Genomic DNA, 24997 nt, shown 5'->3' with positions numbered 1-24997 from the left:
TACAAGGAAAAATGGGAGGAGATTTCTGTCAATCTCCGTCTCAAAGTGTCTCGTGGACCTTCCGGGGACACTTTGCGGCTAATTGAATTCCCCCATTATGTATTAAAATGATGTTACTCTCACCTACCTGTTATTGCAGCTTTCACAACCTGGTTCTGGATTCTTGCATGTATCCTGAAATGTTGGGACCTGTTGGAAAATGTAAATATGGAAATTCAAGTAATAAGACTCATTATGGCACCCCTCCAAGACATATTATTTCACCCCTGAGACACATTATAACCCCCCCAAGACGTATTAAAACTCCTCCAAGACACATTATAACCCCCAGTAAAGTAGAGGGTATACTATTGCGCTAGGCTTGGGTGGGTGTAGGTGTGTGTGCGCTACTGACACGGGTTCCTCCACCCAGTAAAACTAGAAGTGTGTAGTACTAGAAATAGTAAATACTTATCTTTCCGTAGCCATGGAGTGCAGGACGTGGTAGGCTGTCTTGGTGTGGTTTTGCAGCTTTTGTCCGTGAGGGATGTTCGCTGTGATGCAGTTAAGGTTCGTAGAACTGGAAGGTACTGGAGGCATTGTGTTGGGGATGGTAGTCTCAGATGGATATTTAGGGTGAGATAGTGTAGGATATGGGAGATGGAGAGAGGGTTAGAGGATAATTGAAAAATATAATATCAATTAGAATAGCAAATGCCAGTGGATACAATAAGATATAGGTACTGAAGGAGGGTCTATAAATAGGGGTATTGATAGATGTAAGGATGGCGCTGTAGGTATAGTATGGAGTGGAAGTTGGTTTTGGATGTATATGGTGGTGCAGGACTTAATAGTTAGAGATTAATAAACATAGATAGAGATTAATAAACATAGATTAATAAACATAGGTGTAGGAAAAGATAGAAATGGAGAAAGTGGTGAGTGTGTGGTTGGAGATTTGGGGTATAGATAGAAACGGGTATGCAGTGGGGGTGAGGGTGGAGAGGAAGTGTGGTGGAGGTATAAGTGTAGGTGTAAGTGTGTATATGGAAAGGTAGATATAGGATCAGGAATTAGTACATGGATACGAATTAGGGATAGGAGTGAGGTAGGCCAGATCGTGGGTGGTAGTAGGATGGGACAGAGTTGAGAATGTGAGGTGGAATGTGATAAATATAGAACAGACTTTGGAAGCCTAAAATTAGGACAATGTAGGTGGGTAGATATACAGCTAGATATTCTTAATAGGATTAAAATATGAACATTATACAATTAGTACAAATGAATTAAGAGTAAAAATGAAAGTAAAAGAGAAGAGAAAATGGACATGAAAATGATAGAAATAGAGGTTGAACTCAAAATAAAATTGAGGATATAGAATGTGGCAAAAGTAAGAATAGAAGGTATAGACAGGCAATGAGAAATATGAGTAATGGTATACATTAGGTTACATTAAATAGGAGTAGATAGGTAAAAGCAAATAGGTAAAAAGAAAGGTGATAAAAAGAATAAAACATAACTAGATAATAAAATTGTAAATAAATAAATGAAGACAAGAACAAACAAAATTTAAAAAAAACAAAGAACACAAATGAATAAAAAATAATAAGTTATAACCCCCCCTCCCCCCACCCCCCAAAAGCACATTTTAGCCCACTGTACTTACCTATGCTGCTGGCAGAAGACGTCCTACAGAGTGAGCAGGGAAAGATTTTGTAATCTTGCAAGATTTGGCACTCTGCAGGCTAAACAGTGTGTGTTGACACACACTGTCATTACACACTGTGACACCAGCGGGCAGAAAATATTTTTTTTACTTATAGTGATCCAGTGGGTTCCCGGGCCCCCCAGCCAACCCGGCCCCAGGTAATTTGTACCCATCCCTCCTCCTCTCAGCACCCCTGACTGCAGGATATGCACAATGCGCACAGATATAAAAAAAAATAAATACATTAACACCTGTCAATATAAAAATTGATAAAAAATAAATTTATTTTTTATACATGAAATACATATATCAAGATGTTATTAATTGCTGCTGTGCATAACATGCATTTTTACAGATGCTCTTAATTGCAAACACATGTTCTAGCATGCACACACGACCCTCATCACTAGTTATCAGCACTTACAACGGCCCTGTAGCTGCTGCAAGTGATACGGCTGAAAATCACATACCTGAGAGATGCCCCGAACGTTTATTAATTAATCAGGCCCAAGGTGCCTCAGGCACTAATATACAGACTATAGCATTATTATTATTATTATTATCATTTATTTGTTGGGCGCCACAAGGTTTCCGCAGCGCCTTACATAGTACAAACAGTAGACTATACAGGGTGAAACATTACAGAACAATAAACACAAAGTACCAATGCTTCAGAAACTCCGGGCAGACATATGGAGTAAATACGGAACAGAAGAGTCGGTATGGAGACAGGAGGGGAGAGGGGCCCTGCTCATGCGAGCTTACATCCTAAGGGAAGGTGGACAAAAAGGCACGAAAGGGAGGCAGTGATACGAGGGAGAAAAAGGGACAGGGGAGAGGGGGGAGAACTGCAGAGTGGATGAGGGGTTAAGTGGATGGTTGGAAGGCTTTCAGGAACAGGTGAGTTTTGAGTGCCCGTTTGAAGGAGCATAGATTGGGTGCGAGACAGATGGAGCGAGGGAGGTCATTCCATTGCAGGGGGGCAGCTCGGGAGAAGTCTTGGATTCTGCGGTGGGAAGAGGTCATTAGAGTGGAGGAGAGGCGACGGTCGTTTGCCGAGCGCAGGGAGCGGGCAGGAGTGTGGATGGTGAGGAGGTTAGAGATATAGGGGGCAGTAGACTGGGAGCTAGCTTTGTAAGTGGTAGTAAGGAGTTTAAAGAGGATTCTGTAGGGGAAAGGGAGCCAGCGTAAAGCATGGTAGAGAGGGGAGGCAGAGAAGGAGCGGCGTGAGAGAAAGATGAGTCTAGCAGCCGCATTAAGTACAGATCGAAGGGGGACAAGATGGGAGAGGGGGAGGCCAGTGAGGAGAAGGCATGTTTATTATTGATTATAATTGAAGCATCTGTGATTAGAGAGGACTATTATTAAATTATATAAATACAGTGGTACATATTACACTTTTCTCATTTACGCTATTCATACTCAGGGGCCCCATAATTGTGTGTCTTTAGTATTGTGTGTTGGTTTTTATAATGTCTATATAATATTGTGTTTTATCTTCTTACTGGGGTTTTCCAAAAAGCATTACAGTGAAGCAGAAACAAAATTATAAACAAACAAGTATACAGTTTGTGGAGGGTAGGAAGGAGGGGACAGTGTTACAGGTATAATGTGTTTCATATTTAATACATTTGGCCTCTAAGCTTTTGTGTATTTCTTGTTCTGCTGCGGCATGCGAATGTGCCAGTCCTTCAAACAATTCAAATTACAGTTAATAGTTTGAGATCCATTTATAATTCTGTACTCAGGGACATAACTTGAAATGTCATCATCATCATAATCATCATCATTTATTTATATAGCACCACTAATTCCGCAGCGCTGTACAGAGAACTCACTCACATCAGTCCCTGCCCCATTGGAGCTTACAGTCTAAATTCCCTAACATACACACACACACAGACAGACAGACAGAGAGAGGCACACACAGACTTGGGTCAATTTGTTAGCAGCCAATAAACCTACCAGTATGTTTTTTGAAATGTCTGGGTCTTATATGAAGTCATAGGCACCATCATGTAGACACACAACACAATATCTGCTCCATCCCCAGTCACTATCGAACAGGACAGCGTTCTGGGCTGATGTGCCGATAGCAATTATGCATGGCCCTATCTGTGTGGAGTTTGTATGTTCTCCCCATGTTTACGTAGGTTTCCTCCGGGTGCTCTGGTTTCCTTCCACAATCCAAAAACTTACTAGTAGGTTAATTGGCTGCTTCAAATTGACCCTAGTGTGTATGTTAGGGAATTTAGGCTGTGTACACACAAGTTTAGTAAAACAACTTTTTTTCAAAAGTAGATTGTCCTTGCTATTATAAAGAGCATTCAAAGGTTGTTCTTACAGCCTCCTTGCAGCACAGTGTACTAAGAATCAAGCATTAACGCTCATGAATGTTTCAGGCAATGTTGATATTGACCCAGTGCAGAGTGATATGAACATTTGTCACTTATTGCTTGGACTCTCAGTGTTACAGCACGTTTAGAAGGTTTTAAGAACTCACGTTCAACGCCTGATTTCAATGTCTGTGTGCGGTAGGGCAGAACCTTAGGTTCGGTATGTGATGCCAAAGGACCATCTCAGTTGCTGTATCAGGCAACATAACAGTTAGGCCCATCTCGGTATATACACAAACTATAACAGACTATAAATAAGGAAACCAAACCCACCTAACAACAATATGTATGCAGGTGATTAGATCATTTACTGTATAATCGGAAATATTCTACATTCTATTAGTAAGTATGGTGTTTTATATTAAAAATTATTTTGTTGATGTAATAGTATCCAACCACATCACATTAGTATATTTACCCATTTCCAGGTAACATTTGTAGAACCTTACAACTTACATCCTTGTTTAACCCATTTTCTAGAAATACAACAATGACTGGTGGATCGGGCGGCTAGTAAAAGAGGGGGGAGACATCGCCTTTATCCCAAGCCCTCAGAGGCTAGAGGCCATTCGTCTGAAACAGGAGCAGAAAGCAAGGCGAGAGATCAGACAGCACATGCATGACTTTCTTCTCATTGTACAATGCAACGCAAGTAACATGTTGTTCTGTGTCCAGGAGGTCTGGTGGTAACACCTCTGGTTTGGGAGACATGGTCTCAGGAAATCGGCGTTCGCCTCCCCCGTCCATAGGTAAATATTGTACTTTACTTTTATATTGGAAGGTATAAATCAGGCTAATCTAATGAAGTAAAGTTGCCACCAAAAATGTATTATTTATGGGGAGAGAATGGACAATGTCACGTGAATAGTATTTTCTTGGAAAAGAACAAGTGCACGGTGGTAGTATTCATTAGGGGGTTATTTACTAAACAAGTGCAGATCTGCAATAACCCGTAATTAGCTATGATAGTACATGTTAGACAACTACAGCAAATATCTGTTTTCCAGCTGTGTTTTATTACACACTTTGTTGGTAAATCACCTCTTAGATGCTGTGAGCTCCAGTTTTCTCCAGTATGTTGAGTAGTCCCTTCTGATAACTATTCCTGTGTAAGAGATTATTTCATGACAGTAACTGCAACATTGATGCTTATTGGGCCTGATGCCGACCGAGTTGAACACAACTTGAAAGTAAATTACGGCCCAAAAATGCACATGCCATAATAGCGTATTTCAGGCTATATGCTAAATCGGATGCATCTGTTGAATATATGCCATGTTTACAGCAGGCGTACTTACACCACATACACAGAACCAGCTTGTATGGGCAATAAAGATGCATTAGCTATTAGGCTTCATATAATATAGCAGATGTAACATTCCTTCTGGCATATACAATGTGTTATGGCAGGCATATGACATCACAAAGTAAATAAAATACTTTTTAGCTTTGGCCCTCCATTGAGATGCGTCCTCTATCATAAATGATCTGCTTTTGTTGTTTTCTTTGGAGCAAAAAATATTGTGCCCCAAATGTACCGACTGCAGCTTCAACTACTTTTTATGCAATTACAATGCAATTTTCAAATGCGACAAGCTGCTGTCTATGTCAAGTGGACCTAAGACAGCAATGATATGATTTGTTATTCAGACAGCATAAATCCTGGAAATTGTATGGTATGAACCAACTTTGTAATAAAATAATCATGATTAAATACTGTAATAAAATATCAGACTTCATTAGCATCTTAAGAGCATGCCAGGCATTTGTTGCCTTTTGTAACAATAAGCCAATTATTCCTTGTCACCCTGCTGTCATAGCTGCACTGAATTAGTCAGTACAATACATTGTAAGGATTAAACTATTGCATCCAGCAACATAAGCTCAGACAGCAACATATCTTTTTGTTATTGTGCAGGAATGGGTCTTTTATTAACGGATATGATCTGATTGACCCTGTTACTCCAGAGTCCAAGTTATGCACTGTAGGTGCAAGTGCAGATGCAAACAGTTAAGCGTCTGGCTCCGGATGTCACCTTTGAATTATTGTGACTCCTTTACATGTTTGTATTTTTATGCGTTCGTCAACATGTGAAGAGCGCATTTAAAATATGCACAATTACTTTTAACGAGAGATGAGTGCTAGACCCTGTATTTTGGATGTAGATACGGTGACATGCGCAGTAGTTCAGTGTCGGCAAGATGAGCTGAATTGACAGCCGGTCGGCTTGCCAGAATGCAGGGAGCTGCGTGGCACTCCTGCCACGCATGCCAGGGGTTGCCGACCCCTGGTGTAAGCAGCACATCTTCATACAACTCCTTACATTTAGGAGATTTGGAAAGATATGCCTAATGTGGCAAGCTGGAATTATCCTGGAATTAGGATCAAACTTGCTGCATGTTCATGTTATTAGTATATTATTTATATTATACTATTTACTTTTCATTTGTTTTATTGCCTATCAGAAATAACAATAATGTTTACTTACTTATGCCATACTTTACTGATAATTATTTATTTTTTATTAATACTAACAAATCATCGTTATCATTATTTTTTGAGCAAGCTAATTGTTTCACATGTAATAAAGTTATGGACTCTATCCTGTCTATTTATGCAATTTTAAATAATTCCCTAAAAATTCTAAATTTATCTGATAGTAAGTATGTACCTGATGTCATTTCAATTTGTGCCTCTTCAGCTACCTGCTTAATACATTGCATTAGTTATTGTTGCTTTATCTAACAAAACTGCAACCACGTCCCTTATGTATAATACAGTATATACTTGTTTGTCCATTCCCAAAATGATTACTTATGCAAAACAAATTATGTGGGGAAGAATATTTGTCTTCTAGTACATTTGAATATATATATAATAGCTAATGATGATTTGATGACACAAATCATTGGCCTGTATTGTCTGTACAGCTCTATTATTATTGTTATGAGAATATTATATTATACTACTGTGCTTTTTTTTCTTCTATTGCCAATTAATAGCCTATAACCAGTATTATCAACTACAAGCTCATATCGATTGATCACTATCGTTTTATTGATAATGTGTTTTAGTAACTCTCTTTCCCATTCTCATATGCCCTGAAGTACGTATATACAATAACAGCAGTTTAATTTTTTTTCTCCATTAAAATTAAATACTATTGTATTATTGCTTCATTTGTTTTTGGGTGCCTATTTGCTCCCTTTGTTTCATCAATAGTGGTTTTCTGATTTCTGATAAATGATAAATTTGCTCAGATTTTTTGCCTTTTTTTGCTCCCATACGTAACCCCATTCACTCCTTGAGTCAAAATGACGTCCATCACAAGGGGTTGTCATGTTATGGGAATATGACATTTTGCCTCAATTTCAGATCTAAGGAGCGCTGGCAATTCCAAATCAAACTGAGACTCAAATTTGGATATGTAAAACTCAGATGAGTGGGATTTACCCAAATTTAAATGGCTCATCTGTTTTAACAATAGAGCTCACAATACATTCCAAAGTTGTACCCTGGTGTTTAGGATTTTTACAATGCAATGTAATCTTCGGATATTGAACATTACGGAGTATAAGAATCACATATATATATATTAGAATCCATCTGAATTGCTACAAATCTAGAGGGGGATTCATTAAAAGATACTGGGCCTGTCATATGATTTAGAAGTGCATTGAAATAGCTTTTTAAATGCTAATATTTTTTTTTTGTCATTTAATACACAATATCATTATAAATATTAGTTCACAAAAGTAGAGGAATATTTTTACTGTTTGAACAATTGATTTAATTTTATTTTTATAAAAAGCAGCCTTCAGCTTGAGTGTGGTTGATAAAATGTCCAAATAAACATCAGGGTTTATGAACAGGGACATAAGAAATCGTGTTCTCTTGCAGTTGCAGGTGATGTAAAATATTCATGAGAATCAGAATCACCACTGCCTTTAATGCCTTTTGTACGTTACACTGTAATCATAAATATGTGTATGGATAATTAAAAATTACTGTTTAAATGTTGATTAAAACATAAATTCACACTTCTAAGATGTTTCTCCGGTTAAAATTGGAGGGTGCTTTCATCCCATATTTTTGGAAACTAAATTATAACATGTAAGCACTAAATGGGTCCTTGTTGGTGACATTTTTTGTATCCTGTATGAAGTATGATCTTCATTAAGTTACCCTCAAGTCTACAGTATAAAGTGTTCTCAATATCAATGCTTTGTTTCCCCTAATAAGCCAAACAGAAGCAAAAACAGGTAAGTTTCTTATGGATATAGCATGTTAAACATAAACACATGAATTCACTCACAAATCCATAAAGTTATTGAAAACTATTGAGAGTTGATATACATAGAGGTTTCTGGCATGGAAGAGGTTAAACATGACTCATGTTCAGTCTCAAGATTTTCTGTGTAATATTATCCACTATGTTCTGTTCTGGAACCTTATTACATAATCTCAAATGCCAGAAGTCCAGGTCTAGGCTGATTTCTGATCAGCACTTTTCCAATCACAGCACATAATTGTTGGATGGTAACTTTTATAGACTGGTTAATGATTTATTCACCTTCTTCTATTACAGTAAGAGCCATTATTACTACAAATATCCATGACTCCTACCATGGTACACACAATATATAAGGACATATAACGTATGAGGGCACCTGTTATGGCCTCTCCTGTCTAGGTAACATCTCCCCCAGGCCCTGTTTATCTTGCTGTCTAAGGGTACCACGGAAACACTTTATACAATCTAACAGTAAATGAGTCATACACTATAATTGACAAATAGTGTTCCTTTAATTATTACAAAGGTAGAAAGCACAATTTTGTTAAATACAATTTACTGTTTCACAGAACCTAAAACAGGATGATGATAATGATAGTGAATATATACAACACTCTTTAGTCAACATACGCATACCCACATGTTTAAATAATTCATAATCTTTATTGAGCAGGATTTCTTTGTATTATTCTTAACAGCTTGGGGTCTTGACCAACAGCCTTTGGTGTCAATATATAATATTAAAATAGCATAGCATTAATTCCTAGGAATACTTACCCAATGCACACTGATGTCTACTTATTTTTATTTTTGTATTAAAAATTCTTTGAACTAAAAGTTTCACTATAAAATTTAAATAATTGAAAAATGTAAAAGGAGTTTCATCCCGTGTCCCATTTAATAGTGGATACGGCATTGTAATTCTTCGGTGCGTGATCTAGTAGTAAATAAGAATATATAAAATAAAAACTCCAGCAAAGAATAACGTAATGGGAATTAAAATGTCCTCATTTTCTTTACAAGGGACTTTTATATAATAAATACAGTCTTAGATTTTCACCAACGTTCTTTGAAATGTTATTTATAAAGTCTATTTGGCTTCGTATGGTGTCATTTGCACCCACTGACATAGGGCCTGATTCATTAAGGAAAGTTAAGCATTTCCTCTTAAAGGGAAGCTGGTTGGTTTTTGGCTAGCTAGTGGTTAGGGTCTCACGAAGTGGTGTGAAATCTGTATAGTGTCAAATACATTTATCATTTTATCATCCTGACATTAAAACTGCAAGTTGTCAGAGTGTGTTTCAGCAGTAGCTGGGCCCTGCCACTATATATATATATATATATATATATATATATATATATATATAATTTATTACATACATACATGCCTATGCTAGCCCGCCACCCATATTTTAAGTTTGTGTCCTGTTATTTATTTGTGTCATGATACTATACTGATACTTATAATAATACACAAGAGCAGAAAGGAGGTGTGCTGGCTTGTTGTAAATGGCCACCAGTATCTTTAGAGATGCACATTCACACCTCAAGATGGATATATGAAAGAAGATGTACAGAAAGTTATTGGGCTACAAGTCCAATTTTATTCCACTGACTGAAGTTACACAACATTTTAGGGAATTTTTAGGCACATTTCTGTTTGTCTGCTGTGTATGAACCCAATATCCTATGTATTGTAGACAGTATGGTGACTGTAACCAAAAGTCATTTTTGTACACCTCTCACCGTACTATTACATACCTCCCAACATTTGGGTAGGTAGCATTGAGACGGAGGCACTATGTGGGCGTGGTCCCCTACAAACTCCCTAAATGCAGTGCACCCGTACCCATTCCCCACTGCTCTGCCATGTCTTGTGAACAGAATACCTCCAAACTTTCCCCCCCTGTCGGGATGGAGGGCAAAAGCCCTCAAGTCGAGACTGTCCTGCCTAAATGGTTGTAGAGGTATGCTATTAATACAAATGTATTAGTAAATAAGAAGTAGCTGTTGACTTTTGATATGAGTGATACAGGTTTATCCAGTATTAAAAGGCATCATGTGACAATATGTCACAAACATATATGTGAACGTTTCCAGGCATTGTGGGCACACAAGCTATCCGGTTTGTTTTGATAGGTAGAGGTTAGCCCCTTAGCACAGATACAGCAAAGTAAGAGCAGTTTCCACGTAACATTACATGCTGTGATCAGTGGTAATCGTATTAACGATTACCACCGCTCTGACACACACTTGCCCTACAAAAAAAAGACAAAAGTGTTAAACTATGTGACTATTGATAGACTTACCTTTACAACAACTCCGCAGCTAAGCGATGCACCACAATGCTGACTGCAAGTCATTTCTAATGAAGAGATGTCCGGCAGTACAGTTTCTTGTCATCACGACTTGGATTCCTTTACATTTAAAGCGCCAATGTCAAGCCAACGCAGGTTAAGTGTTTAAACACTTAACCCGACATTGCCACTTTAAATTTAAAGGAATCCAAGTGAAATGACTTGCGGTCAGCATTGTGGTGCATCGCTTAGCTGTGGAGTCGCTAAGGCACATAGTTTTTTAACACTTTCGTCTTTTTTTTGTAGGGCAAGTGGGCGTCGGGTTTTTTGCTACCGAAAAACCGTACCCCACCCTACATCTATTTGTGACTGTCTCAGAATAATCTTATTAGACCAGCTTAGATTTTGTGCTGTAAGAATATACTAGGTTTATAGTCATTGGTTCTGGCTATGAGATGGTTTCTATTCTGGAGAGAACCCAAACACAGGAGTAATAGGAACGCCAGAGTTTATACTCTTTCTGCAGTCTTTGCTCTGACATTACACTCATCAGTTAATGTGTCAATGTTCTAATATAATCCAGCTGTCAGTCAGATCTATTTGTGTTATGCAATTTGTTGCAGCGCTTTAGGCTGCACTGATAAATGTCTGACTGCTGCAGGAACATGGAGAAATTAGAGAGGGGGCACATTCAGAAGGCTCAGAAATATGGTACACACACTTAAAGGGGGTTTACCGTTTCCAATTAATGTAATGATTTGGCCTAACCATGTACTTTTGTACCTTTTCCTAACTATACTTCCTAGACATGTAGTAAACTCAACTGAATGCCATGGAACCGTTGATGTTAGATTTTACTGTAGCTATGGCTTATATAGTAGATATAAACTGCAGAGTATAATGTAGACGGCTTCCAGACCAATATTAATTATGTGCTGTAGCCATAAAACACTAATTGCAATGGCAAGATGTTGGCAGCCTTTCCATGAAGCACTTAGCACACATCTGTTAATTTGTACAATGTTACCGCAATATTCCATCTGCTAAAGGAATCTATTTGCCTTTCAGACAGAGCTTGTCGCACCATACGATGTTGTTCCATCTATGCGACCAGTGGTTCTTGTTGGGCCTTCTCTCAAAGGATATGAGGTAACATAACGAGGAGGAGGGAAAGAGGGACAGATATATTTTCATTGTGGAAATAAAGTTAATATACCAGGAATTATGCAGGAAATGTGTTTTATTATTTAGCATTTTCATTTTTTGCAATGTCCTCTTTTTGTCACATTTGTCCAGTAAAGTGAGCAAAAAACAGTCCAAAAAACTGTAATAAATCTATCTATTGTAGCATGTTTTTCTGGGATATGAGATAATATCATGTATGTAGTGAAAATAGGAAATGTGGGGAAACTGAATTTGTATAAGAATTTATTACGAGAGCAGAATTTGCAGAACAGGCCACTACATTTAAAAAATGGAAGATGCTCAAATATTAAAGGGAATCTTGAAATATCCACAAAGGCATATGTAAATGTTCTTATACCAGGCAATTACCCATATGCTATACATGACGGTGGCTAACATTTTGTAGGCAAAACCAGTGTTTCTGAAGATGCAGCCTATTAATCCGCTAAGAACCTGTGACATTACTGAGGCTTGTGCATACCACCCAATATTTGGGTTTCCAGCAACACCCCCGGGTCGAGCCTAGTGCTTTTGGAGTGCTAGGCTGCCTGGTGCGCTCCTCCCCTCAAATACCTCTATTGCCATGTGCACCAGTGTGCACGCACCTATTCACCACTACTCTGCCATGCAGAGCAGCAGTGAGTGAAACATACCACCCAAATTTCCCACCTGCGGGACAAAGCTGCCCCGATTGGGATGGTGGGACAGATCCCTCAAATCAGGACTATCCACCTATATCAGAATGGTTGGTCTGTATGCTTGTGGCCAAGCACCTCAGTAACATGATGTTTGTGTAGCTCATTAAAGTCAACTACTGCTTTCTTTTAGGTGACGACTATAGGGATATATTCCCACTACACTAATTCTGTTTGTGAATGCTATTTATATGAAGTAGCTTGTAATTTAGATTTAACGCATCAATAAGAACTGCAAATGTTTACAAAAGTAATGGGTTCAAAACATTTGTGCTGGGATTCTTTACAAAATATATCAATATGTGTCTGTCAGGGGCTTGCTTGGACAGCACAACATTTTATAGATCTCTGTAAAGATTAAACAGTCTCTTTCCCTTTTATATTACTTGAAAAGTGTGTAGGCTAACATTAACGAACCCCCATGGAATCGGTCAAAGTCAGGTGTAAGGGGGCATGACTGAGACTAGGGGGTATATTTACTAAACTGCGGGTCTGAAAAGTAGAGATGTTCTGTATAGGAACCAATCAGATTCTAGTTGTCATTTTGTAGAATGTAGTAAACAAATGATAACTAGGGCAGCACAGTGGCCTAGTGGTTAGCACTTCTGCCTCACAGCACTGGGGTCATGAGTTTGATTCCCGACCATGGCCTTATCTGTGTGGAGTTTGTATGTTCTCCCTGTGTTTGCGTGGGTTTCCTCCGGGTGCTCCGGTTTCCTCCCACACTCCAAAAACATACTGGTAGGTTAATTGGCTGCTATCAAAATTGAACCTAGTGTCTCCCTCTCTGTCTGTCTCCCTCTCTGTCTGTCTGTGTGTGAGTGTGTGTAAGGGAATTTAGACTGTAAGCTCCAATGGGGCAGGGACTGATGTGAATGAGTTCTCTGTACAGCGCTGCGGAATTAGTGGCGCTATATAAATAAATGATGATGATAACTGGAATCTGATTGGTTGCTATAAGCAATATCTCCACTTTTTCCAACCTGCAGTTTAGTCAATATACCCCTATGAGTAAGCAGGTAGTAAGGATGTTAACTTTTAGGGAAGGGACATGTAAGATGGAACAGAGATTGGTGGTTTAAATGTTAGGGGAGGGTTTGGGACAATGTTTCTCATCTCCAGTCCTCAGGACCCCCTAGCAGTACATGTTTTCCATATCTCCTTGCTGGAGCACAGGTGTATTCATTACTGACTGACACATTGTAGCAAGTGGTATAATTATTTCACTGGTCACCTGGCAATCCTGCACTGTTAGTGGGTCCTGAGGACTGGAGTTGCGAAACACTGGTTTAGTAGCATCTAGAGGGATCATTACTGGTTGAGGGGAGGGATCTATTCAAATGTCAGTTTACAGGGACAACATCTCCTGTCCTCCTGCCATTTTGGTATAGCATGGGATTTGAGTTAATTGTTCTGCAATGATGTTGTGTATCACAGCATGGTCAAGGAGACCTGAAGGATCTTTGACAAATTTGAGGTAGCCCTTCTGTGGTAAGTGTACACAAGTACACTTTAACACTGAACACAAACAGCTATATATTATGTCTTGTAATTCAAGAGTTATAATTGTGTGGTGCATAACCCTGGGCTAAGGCCAAGGAATAATACCCTGCCAGGGTGGCACTTCTTAGCTGACTGGTTCTATATAATGTCTACACACACACTGTTTATTAAAAATGAGCATCTAAATTCACCCAAGTTTAAACTTGAGGACCTGTGTGTCAGGATGGACCGCCTATGCCACCCTGTCTGTTGTTGCTGGGAACCGACTGGGCTTACTTTGCCACCTCTCCCTTTCGTTATCCCAAATGTGCCCTCTTGCCGCAGTAGGAGGGGCTTACAATACTGCCACCACTGAGCTCCTTCTATGGCACTCAGAACCACGTTCCTTCTGGGTAACTGACGCTGCTAGTGTACCTCATTGTTAGTGTACCCGGGCTGGTACTCCTGACCTCTCACTATAGATCAGGGTTGCTGTGGATGGATCTATCCCTGGTCTATCACACTAACCAGGGCTGCATGGGTAGCAGGCAGAGCGGTGGTACTGGAAAAGCTTGGGTCCAAACCTCAGACTGCCCGAGAACGGATTCGTTTTAGGGTCTAATCTGCAGGTCACAGGATTAAGGCAATATTGAAGATGTTTTCAAGCAGATCTTGAAGCAAGATGTTTATTTGCTCTCACTGGTTAAAGGTCCCAGTGATCAGGTCAGTTGAAATCAGAATAATACATTTCAGTGTACAATTCAGTGCATTTTATACAGACTTGGACACAGGCTATTTTTAGAATTAGGATGTAACCCCGTTTACCAAAACATGGTTTTACATGCATTGCAAAGCCACTATAATATTTATACTTAGCTCTGAAATTCTTAAAAACCTTGCTGTGATTTCCTGGATCTTATTTTAGAGGCAGGAGACCCACTAGCAAGTCAAAAGGTCTAACTGGCATGAATACTTCAGAAAGTCGCCGAATACACATTCCAACAGAACAACAACAAAAAAAAATAAAAAAAATCCCAAAACAAGCCACTTCCCCACACCACAATGCACCAAAGGCTCATTGGTAAACAAAGGCTCATTGTATCAGATATATACATCAGACATAATGCATTTCCTCTAGAGAGGCTAAACAGAAAAAACACATTTTCTACCGTGTTCTCAGAAATAGTGATTTCCTATCTCAAAATATACACAATATTAAAAATAAGTGCATTGGCAATTTATATAAATAAGCGACCTGCGGAAGGGGTGAGTGTGATTGGCTGAAGCCACATATATTGTGAGAGAAGATCATGTGTAAGAGCCCCCTTGAAAAGGCCCCCATATTGTGAGGGGCGGTCATGCATAGGCAGCTAGATTGCAGGCGCTGAATTAGGGGACGGGGTTCCCCCTATAAGAGAGCTCCCTTGAAAAGTTCCACATAATATGAGTGGGGGTTTCTGCAATTAGGCACTCAGCTACCAGAGGGCTTTCACAGATGTGTGACCTGGCTAGCCGCTTCACATATGTGCATTGGAACTGGAAGCCTACACTTGGGCTTTCAGTTCCACTTAGAAGAAAATGAATGAACAAATGCTTTATTCTGTTTTTCTTACTGTTTCACCATCCTGAGATGACCATAAAAGGGTTTGCGCTAGTACTTTGCAGGAGAAAGATTATCTACGGACACTGTTGGCAATAGCAATGCTATTGCGGTGGTTAATTCATGATATATAGGGGAAGCTTTCTGTGTTTTTGCCACCCCTAGGGCGTTTCACCCTATAGTAAATATGTCCCTTAGTCACTAGAAAGTTAGACTAAGTAAAATGGTTGATGTAAGCAAAAAAAAATGTAATGGGATTCTTCCTCAGCAGTATGCTCTGAATGCTGCTTTTTCCTAGCATCAGCTAACTTCTCAGGAGCCTAGAAATACAATATCAGCAAATATACTGGGTTTAAGTTTTTTCTATTGTCCATGTGGGAATTCTATTAAGAACATATAGGAAAAAGAAATGAACACAGGCTGCTCTAATGAATGCATCTTAAAAAAGGAGAGAATTAATAGACAATTGTAGTTGATGGATTCTCTTTAAAGTGTACCCATTGCCGTGGCTTGTCACATACACCCATGGCGGCCTAAATGGTACATATTGCTTACAAACAGTGAAGGCAGGGATTTTGTGCGCTAAAGACATATTCATCTGAATAAGTCAGTTCATGAGAAAGTTGTATCACTGAGACACAAAGCGCTTTATGCCTCAGTGCAGTAATTAATTCCAAGTGAATTGACAGACTTATTATAATTTCAGCTCACAAAATGACCGCCTTCAATGTGTGCAAGTAAGAGCATAACTGCCAGCTTCCGGGGACACATTGCTGATGAACCGATGCATCTAAGCATGCCACACGCTATTCTAAGTCATATAGTGTACAGAACAACTAATGGAAGCAAAGGCATTATAACCTTGTGTGTTCATTAATATGGCTCATTTTTAGGAAGGGGTATGGTGGGATTGGAAATGAAGGGGAGAATGGAGATATAGAACTAATTGTAGCAATACAGTCTACTTCTCTTCCTATATAGCAAAGGGAAAGAGGTGCCCAGCTGATTTGGTGTTTTGAGGTATGTACGGAAGGTTGGGAAGAATTATTCTTAGGGTGGGGAAAAGCTTGTGATGGGTAGGCCTTGCCATCTTGCATGGTCCATTGGCATAGATCAAGGAGGAGGAGGGCTGAGATCAGCTCTTAACAAATAGCCAGAGGATCTAGACCAAATACATTGCCCCTGTTGTGGAGGTGGTTGTAGGTGATTTTCTCCATTGCTGCTGTATGCCAAATATCTTAAGTGCCTAGGAGGTGGGAGAGGATTTTTCCAGTTCTTGGCTATTAGGCCCTTTGCTGCAGCTAAAATATGTGAGAACAGTTTCCTAGAATACTTTTTAAGAATTTGCAGTGGATAAAGTAAGAGAAATATCTAAGGGTCCAGGGCCTAAAACAAGCTGCTCATTAGTCTGAATTTTGTTGCAGTAAAGGGCTATCACAGGGCATGACCACCAGATGTGGACGAGGTTACCTCTGTGGCCACCGTTTGTCCATCAGTCAGTTGAGGCTGTAGGAAACATCTTACTAAGTCTAGCTGGAGTATAGTACAACCAGCAATATACTTTGTAAGAAGTTTCCTTAATCTTAGTTAAGATGGAGCTTTAGGAAATTCCTAATCTCATATCCTCCAACGCCTACTTGTTTGGTGGGGGAGTCGAGGGCTCTCTCCCATTATGTTTGTGGTATTACTGTATAGGAAGCTATGGGGAGAGCAGAGTCAAGCAAGATACCATATATTTGATGGATCATTCCCTTACAGGTAGGTTTGTGTCTGCAGGTGCGTTCAAATGGGTAACATCCCTGAGAACCTTAGTCGGGGGTAATGGGTGCCTGAAATGTCTTATTTTAATGAATTTGTATAGGCTTAACATATTGAGGGGACTTTTGTTGGAGGTATGTAAACATGTAAGCAAGGTCTTTAACCTTTGACCTTGTTTGCTAAAATCAGTAGGAAATATGCCCCAGGTGGGTGTCATGGGGGAGAGAGGTGAGGAGATATTTAGTTTTAGTATATTTAAACTTCTTTGCATTTTTAATATTCCTGTTGAATAAATTTCAACTTACAAAGAACTTTAAATTAGCACAAATGGCAAAAATTGCCTCTAAGTTCATTAAAAAGGGGAAATTTTATTGTGCAGTTGATCAATGTTGAACAATACAGTCAGTGCCAGACACAACAATTTTTAGGGACAAATCATTAAAACAACTGGCAACGATCTCTATCACTTTCTGTCAAGGAGCAGTGGACGTATTTCCAGATTAAACTCTTGGGGCTAGATTTACTAAGCTGCGGGTTTGAAAAAGTGGGGATGTTGCCTATAGCAACCAATCAGATTCTAGCTGTCATTTTGTAGAATGTACTAAATAAATGAAAGCTAGAATCTGATTGGTTGCTATAGGCAACATCCCCACTTTTTCAAACCCGCAGCTTAGTAAATCTAGCCCTTGGTCTTGACCCAGGACCTGGGTCGAGACCATATCCTCCACAAGAAATGAACTCCCTTTAAGAACCCTTTCAGAATCCAAGGCACACCATATCACAACTCTACAAAATAATCATTGCCTAAGTATACGGAAGCTTGGCAAAGAGACTTAAATCCCACTCTGGAGGAGGATCATTGGCTGATCATGTTGACAATAACAAAGATATGCTCCTCTAGCCTTACCATTGTTGATATGCAATTTATGATAGGGTGTTACAGATACACTGGCCTCCTTTACAGATACACTAGCCTCCTTAACAAACTATCCACAAATATCCCATCCATTTGTTGAAGATGCAACTGTGAAGCAGGTTCCCTGTTTCATATATGGTGGGAATGCTCTATATAACACCTTTTTAGCGAAAGGTCTTTCAGGTTTCTTTGCAAGGTCGATGTCCCAGTAGACCCTGGCTTCTGGTTTTTTGTATTAATGACAAGTGTATACAGAATTATGTGGAATTGTATCTGTTTATTTGATGTTGAACAAGCAATAAATAAAGAGTACATAAAAAGAAACAGTTGTAACTATGCAACAGATAAAAGGGGTATATTTACTAAACTGTGGGTTTCAAAAAATGGAGATGTTACCTATAGCAACCAATCAGATTATAGCTGTCATTTTGTAGAATGTACTAAATAAATGACAACTAGAATCTGATTGGTTGCTATAGGCAACATCTCCACTTTTTCAAACCCGCAGTTTAGTAAATATACCTCTAAGTCTTATAAAAAAAAGGCCCAGATTATAACTGATCTACATACAGTACCACCACAAAATTACATTAAATGGCATCAAATTCATATTTGGTAATAATTAAGTACTACAACTTAAAACATTGGGATGTTTATTAATATTTGGTGATAAGGCTGATTTTCACAGCGATACAGAATCACCGAACGCCATAATATATTATTTAAATCGCACCATGGCAGTTGAGTAATACACAGCTGCTTGGCGATACCGGCCCAAAGTGGTAAGAGTTCGCTAGGTCAGTCTGAGGAGATATGCACATGCATGACTTGGCTAGCCAGGTCTTGCATGCGCAGTAATCCATAAAAAAAATAAAAAAAATAACTAGTAAAAATTACGGTAGATAAAAATATGGAAAAAAACTATTTTTAAAAAAAAATATTGACCATTGAAAAATGTTTTATTCCAAGTTGGCGATAACACTTGCCATAATCCTTGCTATATAGGCTTGTTAAATAGGTGATAACTATACAAATCTTACCTCCAGCGATAGCACTATTGTCGCCGATGTTGACCCGAGGATGTGGGTATCCTTCATAGTACATTCTCAGTTCTGAATTGTTTTGTTGTATGAGATATCTTGCTATTCTTTGGTTGGCAGAGCAATGCTGCATTATGTAAATTTTCCATTCATTTTATTTTCCTGCTTACAGAATGTTACCACAGGTTTAACAATAACTGTACCCTATGCCGCACTGCAAATTTGAGTACCCTGCAATGAGGAACGATTATCGCTCCCAAGCAATTGTATCGTTGATCAAGCTTTTTAAAGTGAACTAAAAATTCTCGTTCAATGATGGAACAGTGTTGTTCCAATTCTGCAGTGTGTATGTACTCTGCAGAATTGGAACGACAATTTAGCTGCCAGATGTGTTCTCCCGGTTCTCTGTGTGGCTTTCGGTAATCTTACAGAAGAAATGTATTGCGCTAGACCTAATGAGTGCTGCGGCTACACAACAAATACAGATTTGGCAGTCAGTGGTCTATTTACCAGCATGTCAGATAAAAGTCCCTCTGATTGGGATTATATTGCATAGATTTCTGCCCCACACAGAGAATCACCTGCATTTTAGGCCATAAAAAGTTATCACAATAACTTACACTGACCATCAATATGTGGAAAAATCTAGAGGCCAGATCGCAGGCTGCAGTAATCCGAAGCAGGACCCAGACAGGGGAAAGGAGGAATGCTAGCACAGAGACAACAGCCGGAGAGACACATGATGTCTAAACCTTAACCCTTTGCAAGCTAGAGAATGTTTAATGAAATGAGACTTATACATTTATTTGTACTACTTGTATATTCGCGACATGTACTATTAGGGGATCTGATATAAGGATGTTTCGTGCTCTCAGTCAGGACCCGCTGTGTTGTGAACCAGTGAGTGGTCATGATGATAGGCTGGAAATGTGGGGCAAAGTGACCTGACAGTCATGGAGTGCATTGGAGTTCCCTTCAAATTGTGCACACCTCCTCATAGGACATTGTGCCTTACCAATTTTGTTGTAGTGTGTACCCAGCCTAAGGGCAGACCGATTCAAGTCCTGGGTTTCTCTAAAAGTATGTGTTTTTCAGCTGGATCATTTGCACCAGCACCAGGGCGGGTGTAAGTGCCGACTGTTATTGATGACTAACACGTCATAGACTTTTTTTTAAAAAACTACATGTATGCGTTCCATTAGAAAACACAGAACATGTGTGTACAAGATAGACTATAAAAATGCCTTGTATGTACAATACGCATTATTCTGATTTATGTATTTATTGTTAAAAATATAAAAAAGTTCTACAAATATTTTTAGTAATTATTATAGTATTAAGAGTTGTTGATTTGTTTTATAAAATATTTATTTTTGCATGCGTTCTGATGTGCCTTTATATTGCACATTTGCTTGTGCGTATCCTGAATTCTGTTCTTCCTTTCCACATACAGCAAATAATGTTTATCCAGCACGTACTTATACCCAGATTCAAATGGAAACGTATATTGAGATCCACTTGTATTTGAATACGGTCGGAAATACGCTCAAGTTCCGTGCTCATTTTCTAAACACAAGTTGCATACTGGTTGCCTCCCGAAGACTAATCAGGCCCATAATCTTTACATACAGTACATTCTAGTTTACCAGGCAAGATGTTATAAGATGTTCCTAAACAATTCTCAGAAGTGAGTTTGCAGTTTAATTTCCAGTAACATTATGTCACTAAGTTACCTCCATATTGTATTAATCCTTTATTTGTGTATACATGTAGCTACAGGGATCCTTTAGTGTGTGTACATACGTGTATGTGTACATGCGTGTGTGTATGTGTGATATCTTTGACGATGCAGAGCACACAGGGAAGTGGACTGGAGCTGTTCTGGAAGCAGGTTTTCTGCTGTGCAGTGGAAGAGAGGCTGTATGGAGATGGGAGCTGGGCTTATATAGTTCAGTACCCATTCTCCCAGACTGCTCTGTAACCAGATGGGGTTGGTGACCTTTATTGTCCACCACAATTGTATGTTGATTCATCATTCCTGGTCACCTGTCTACTTAGGTATGAACGTGCCAGTCCATACCTTGCGCTGTACTGGTGCAGATCCAGCCACTACGGGAATCCCTGTGGGATAAGCTCTGACCCCTGCGATGAACACATCTCAGATTGTCCAGCCCCGGGCACAGAAGCTCTGTCACAGTTGGACTTTGATGTGACCTTTATATTGTTTCCACTCAGCGCATTTGTTGTAGTTCACAAATGAGCTTTACTGACTGAAATAGATCAGTTCCACTCTGCTAGTCAAATTGTAAAGTTCTAGAATGCTTAATTGAAATGCCCATGTAATGAGGAAAAGGCATCTCAAATGCAGCAGACATAGAATTATTCTTATTATTTTGGGCTTTTAGTCAAATAATATTTTCACTTTTGTATTCCATAATGTGGTGTTCCTAAATGAACTTATTTGCAAAAATGGAATTTCCATTCAGTAAATTGAATCCAATGAGTCATTAAAAGATAATTCCAGTCTCCTGTAACATATTACCTGAGGTCTCCATACCCTTAACTAATATAACCAGGGGAGTAACACCCCAGAGACCCCATTATTCCAATTATTCACTCCATGGCACAGTATATTCTGCAGGCAGGGGCAAGCTGGGCATCTGCTCCCGGGCTGGCCCTATAGTGGGCTACCTTAGGCTGGGTCACTGAGCCACCTGCATTTTGTTTCCTTTAAAATGTCGAGTCTTGCCTCCCAGGCTAAAAATTGCCAGCCCTCCCCTGCCTGCAGGCCACATTTTCTTATTGCAGCGTATCTAATTATTGCATGCTGACACCCTACTGTCACCTGTCAAAAACTGCTCAGTCAGTATCATCATTGTGCTCACTTACTAATTGAAGGTCATCTATCATATGCCAGATCTATGTTTTCACAAAGTTCAATAGGCAACTAGACATCTGCATGTTTAAGGGCACGTGCTGAGTCACTAAGAACCCCAAAAATTCCTAGATTTTATTCACCAAGAGCATAATAACGTGTGATGAGAACAAGCAACTCTGCGGTCCTCTTACAACACAAGGTTTTGCAGACTAATCTGCTTCTTCCTGGAAAGATTCTGATTACTGCATTAGGGAACAACAATGTGAGACTTGTTTTTTTTTTTACTAAATACAACTTGAAATATCTTGTGGCTAATAATTCTTGTCACATTTTGTTTTCATTGAGGCAGGTAACATATAAAATGGAGCCTCTGAGTGTTGTTTAATTAAATTGCAGTTTCATTGTATTTCTAAATATTGGCTACACAGGACTAGTTAAGTTGATGTAAAATCAATATGTCCAATTTTGCCCTCCTTAATAATTCCCTGACTTCTCAAAGTATATTATTAACCTAGTGTAGGATCGTGATGCAGAATTGTTCAAAAGAATGAAGTGATTCACAATAAGTTTTGCATTTGACATAGTAGTTACAGGAGGAGCAAGAGAGCCTCATGAACACCACATTCACCCTGGCATTTGAACAGCATTTTGCTCTTTTCCAGCCCAGATATTTGGGAATACCACATAAGTCCACATCAAGAATGGCAAGTTGCCCGCTTATTTCAAAATATTAACACATTTATGTCTCATGTATACCTGTCAACATTAAAAAAAGGGGTTATTTTTCATTAAAGATACTTATAGTAATTATTTAAAATGGGCGAGAATTCGGGGTATATTTACTAAACTGCGGTTTGAAAAAGTGGAGATGTTGCCTGTAGCAACCAATCAGATTCTAGCTCTCATTTATTTATTACATTGTGCAAAATAACAGCTAGAATCTGATTGGTTGCTATAGGCAACATCTACACTTTTTCGAACCCACAGTTTAGTAAATATACCCCTTGATGAAGTTGGGTTGATGGAAAACTGAAAGGTTGGTAAGGAGGTTTACAGCAAAAGTAGCCTGGCATATGGGGGGAGGAGGGGGGGGAGGGTAGGTATGTTAAATCCGAGTCTGGGCCTCTTGCATTTAAGACTCAAAAAGGAAGTGTTCTGTCAATATTCTTGGTTTACTAATATTACAGCACCATCCCATATGAAGTGATAATACATTTATTCATAGAGCGAAATAATTACATGTGAATGAATCCATGCTGAGGGAACATATACTTTTTCTGCTAAGGGAATTGAAACCTTTTGTTCAATTTTCTCATTTTATTTATCTAATGTAGTTATGAATACATTTGTAATAATCTGCTTACTGCAGGGCTTCCCTATACCTTTTGCATTTGGAGTTTAGGAGCTACTTTTCTCACAGTACTCCATCTCTGTTGTCTAGATAGAGAACCTGTGTTTATTCCTTTATCAGATATCCGTTTACAAAATCAGCTTTCATTGTTAGAGCTACTGATGTAGCTTTCAGTAAGAATCTGTGCTGAAGGGGAGGATGAATAGAGATCAAGGGGTAAATTTATCAAGCTGCGAGTTTCCGGCGGGTTTGAAGAAGTGGAGATGTTACCTAATTGCAACCAATCAGATTGTAGTTATCATTTATTTAGCACATTCTACAAAATGGTAGCTTCAAACTGATTGGTTGCTATAGGCAACATATCCACTTTTTTAAACCCGCTGGAAAATCGCAGCTTGATAAGAGTCAAAGGAACCAGAAGCATTGCTGCCATCTTATTGTGTTGATCCACAAAAAGTATGTTTGCTAGATATAGAAGTAATAGAAATCATGTCTGTCACACTGACCTCTCTATAATACATTTAAAAAATCCATTTAAAGGAGAGGGAGTATTTTGTATACTGATAACTATATTATTTACTGCTAAATGGACCTGATTAGGAATGTGACACAAGAACTATCTCCCAAAAATATAGATGTAAAAAAAACTTGAGGCTCTTGAGCCAAATGGCAGCCGCAGTGTGCGGCACAGAAATGAATACTATTATATCCTGACAACTTTCCAAATGTTTAATTAATTTAAATTCAGTCCTTCCAGCGTTCTATAAGCCTCAATGCAGTGTCCATAAATAAATTCTGCAGATTGTCAGCTAAAATATATATATTTTTTGTCTGGGAAGTTTAACATGTTGATTCTGTTTATCAGCTGTTATTAAGAATAACTGTATTTCACAAGTCCTTCCCTGTTTCCTGTCTCTGTCCGCAGGTGACTGACATGATGCAGAAAGCTCTCTTCGACTTCATGAAGCACAGATTTGATGGCAGGTGAGATCATTGGAATTATTGTAGTTAGTGTATACCATACTTGTCAACTCTCCCGGAATGTCCGGGAGACTCCCGCATTTTGGGAAAGTCTCCCGGACTCCCGGAGGAGTATGGCAAAATCCTGCATTTACAGAAATAGGGCCACAATACCGCGATTCTCGCGGGTCCAAAATGACGCAATTTTCGGATCCCCGCCCCCCGCACGCCCACCTCCTCCACTGAATCTCCCGGAAAGCAATGGGAGAAAGTCGGCAAGTATGGTGTATACCAGACTTGTGCTTATTCTAGCACCAGCTTTCAGTTCTTGGAGTGCTACCTGGCTGGTCTCTATATCTATGTTCCTATTTTAGTGTAAAGCACAGGACAATTAAGCATTGCTGAGCAAATGTGACATATCTATACAGAGCATAAACTACAACTAATGTATGTATTC

The 24997-nt window shown here is 39.1% G+C and overlaps 1 protein-coding gene across 5 annotated transcripts in view; it reads left to right on the top strand.

The window, feature by feature from the left end:
- Positions 1–24997, top strand: part of CACNB3 (calcium voltage-gated channel auxiliary subunit beta 3) — a 184394-nt gene that overhangs the window by 140238 nt on the left and 19159 nt on the right. For 4 of the 5 annotated variants that reach the window (XR_012688642.1, XM_075199646.1, XM_075199645.1 and 1 more), the window contains exons 4-8: positions 4564–4679; positions 4759–4832; positions 8327–8346; positions 11744–11824; positions 24506–24564. Coding sequence is in view for 4 of the 5 variants with exons in the window: in XM_075199646.1 (XP_075055747.1) it covers positions 4564–4679; positions 4759–4832; positions 8327–8346; positions 11744–11824; positions 24506–24564 (350 nt within the window). In the remaining variant the exon portion in view is untranslated. Of the gene's footprint in view, positions 1–4563; positions 4680–4758; positions 4833–8326; positions 8347–11743; positions 11825–24505; positions 24565–24997 lie in introns of those variants that run through there. The other variant, XM_075199647.1, reaches the window with a different exon arrangement.

The sequence above is a fragment of the Mixophyes fleayi genome, chromosome 2 (assembly GCF_038048845.1).
Source record: "Mixophyes fleayi isolate aMixFle1 chromosome 2, aMixFle1.hap1, whole genome shotgun sequence".
In the NCBI taxonomy this organism is placed as follows: domain Eukaryota; kingdom Metazoa; phylum Chordata; class Amphibia; order Anura; family Limnodynastidae; genus Mixophyes; species Mixophyes fleayi.
Note: the sequence above shows the minus strand (reverse complement) of the source record. Positions and strands in the feature narration are given on the sequence as shown.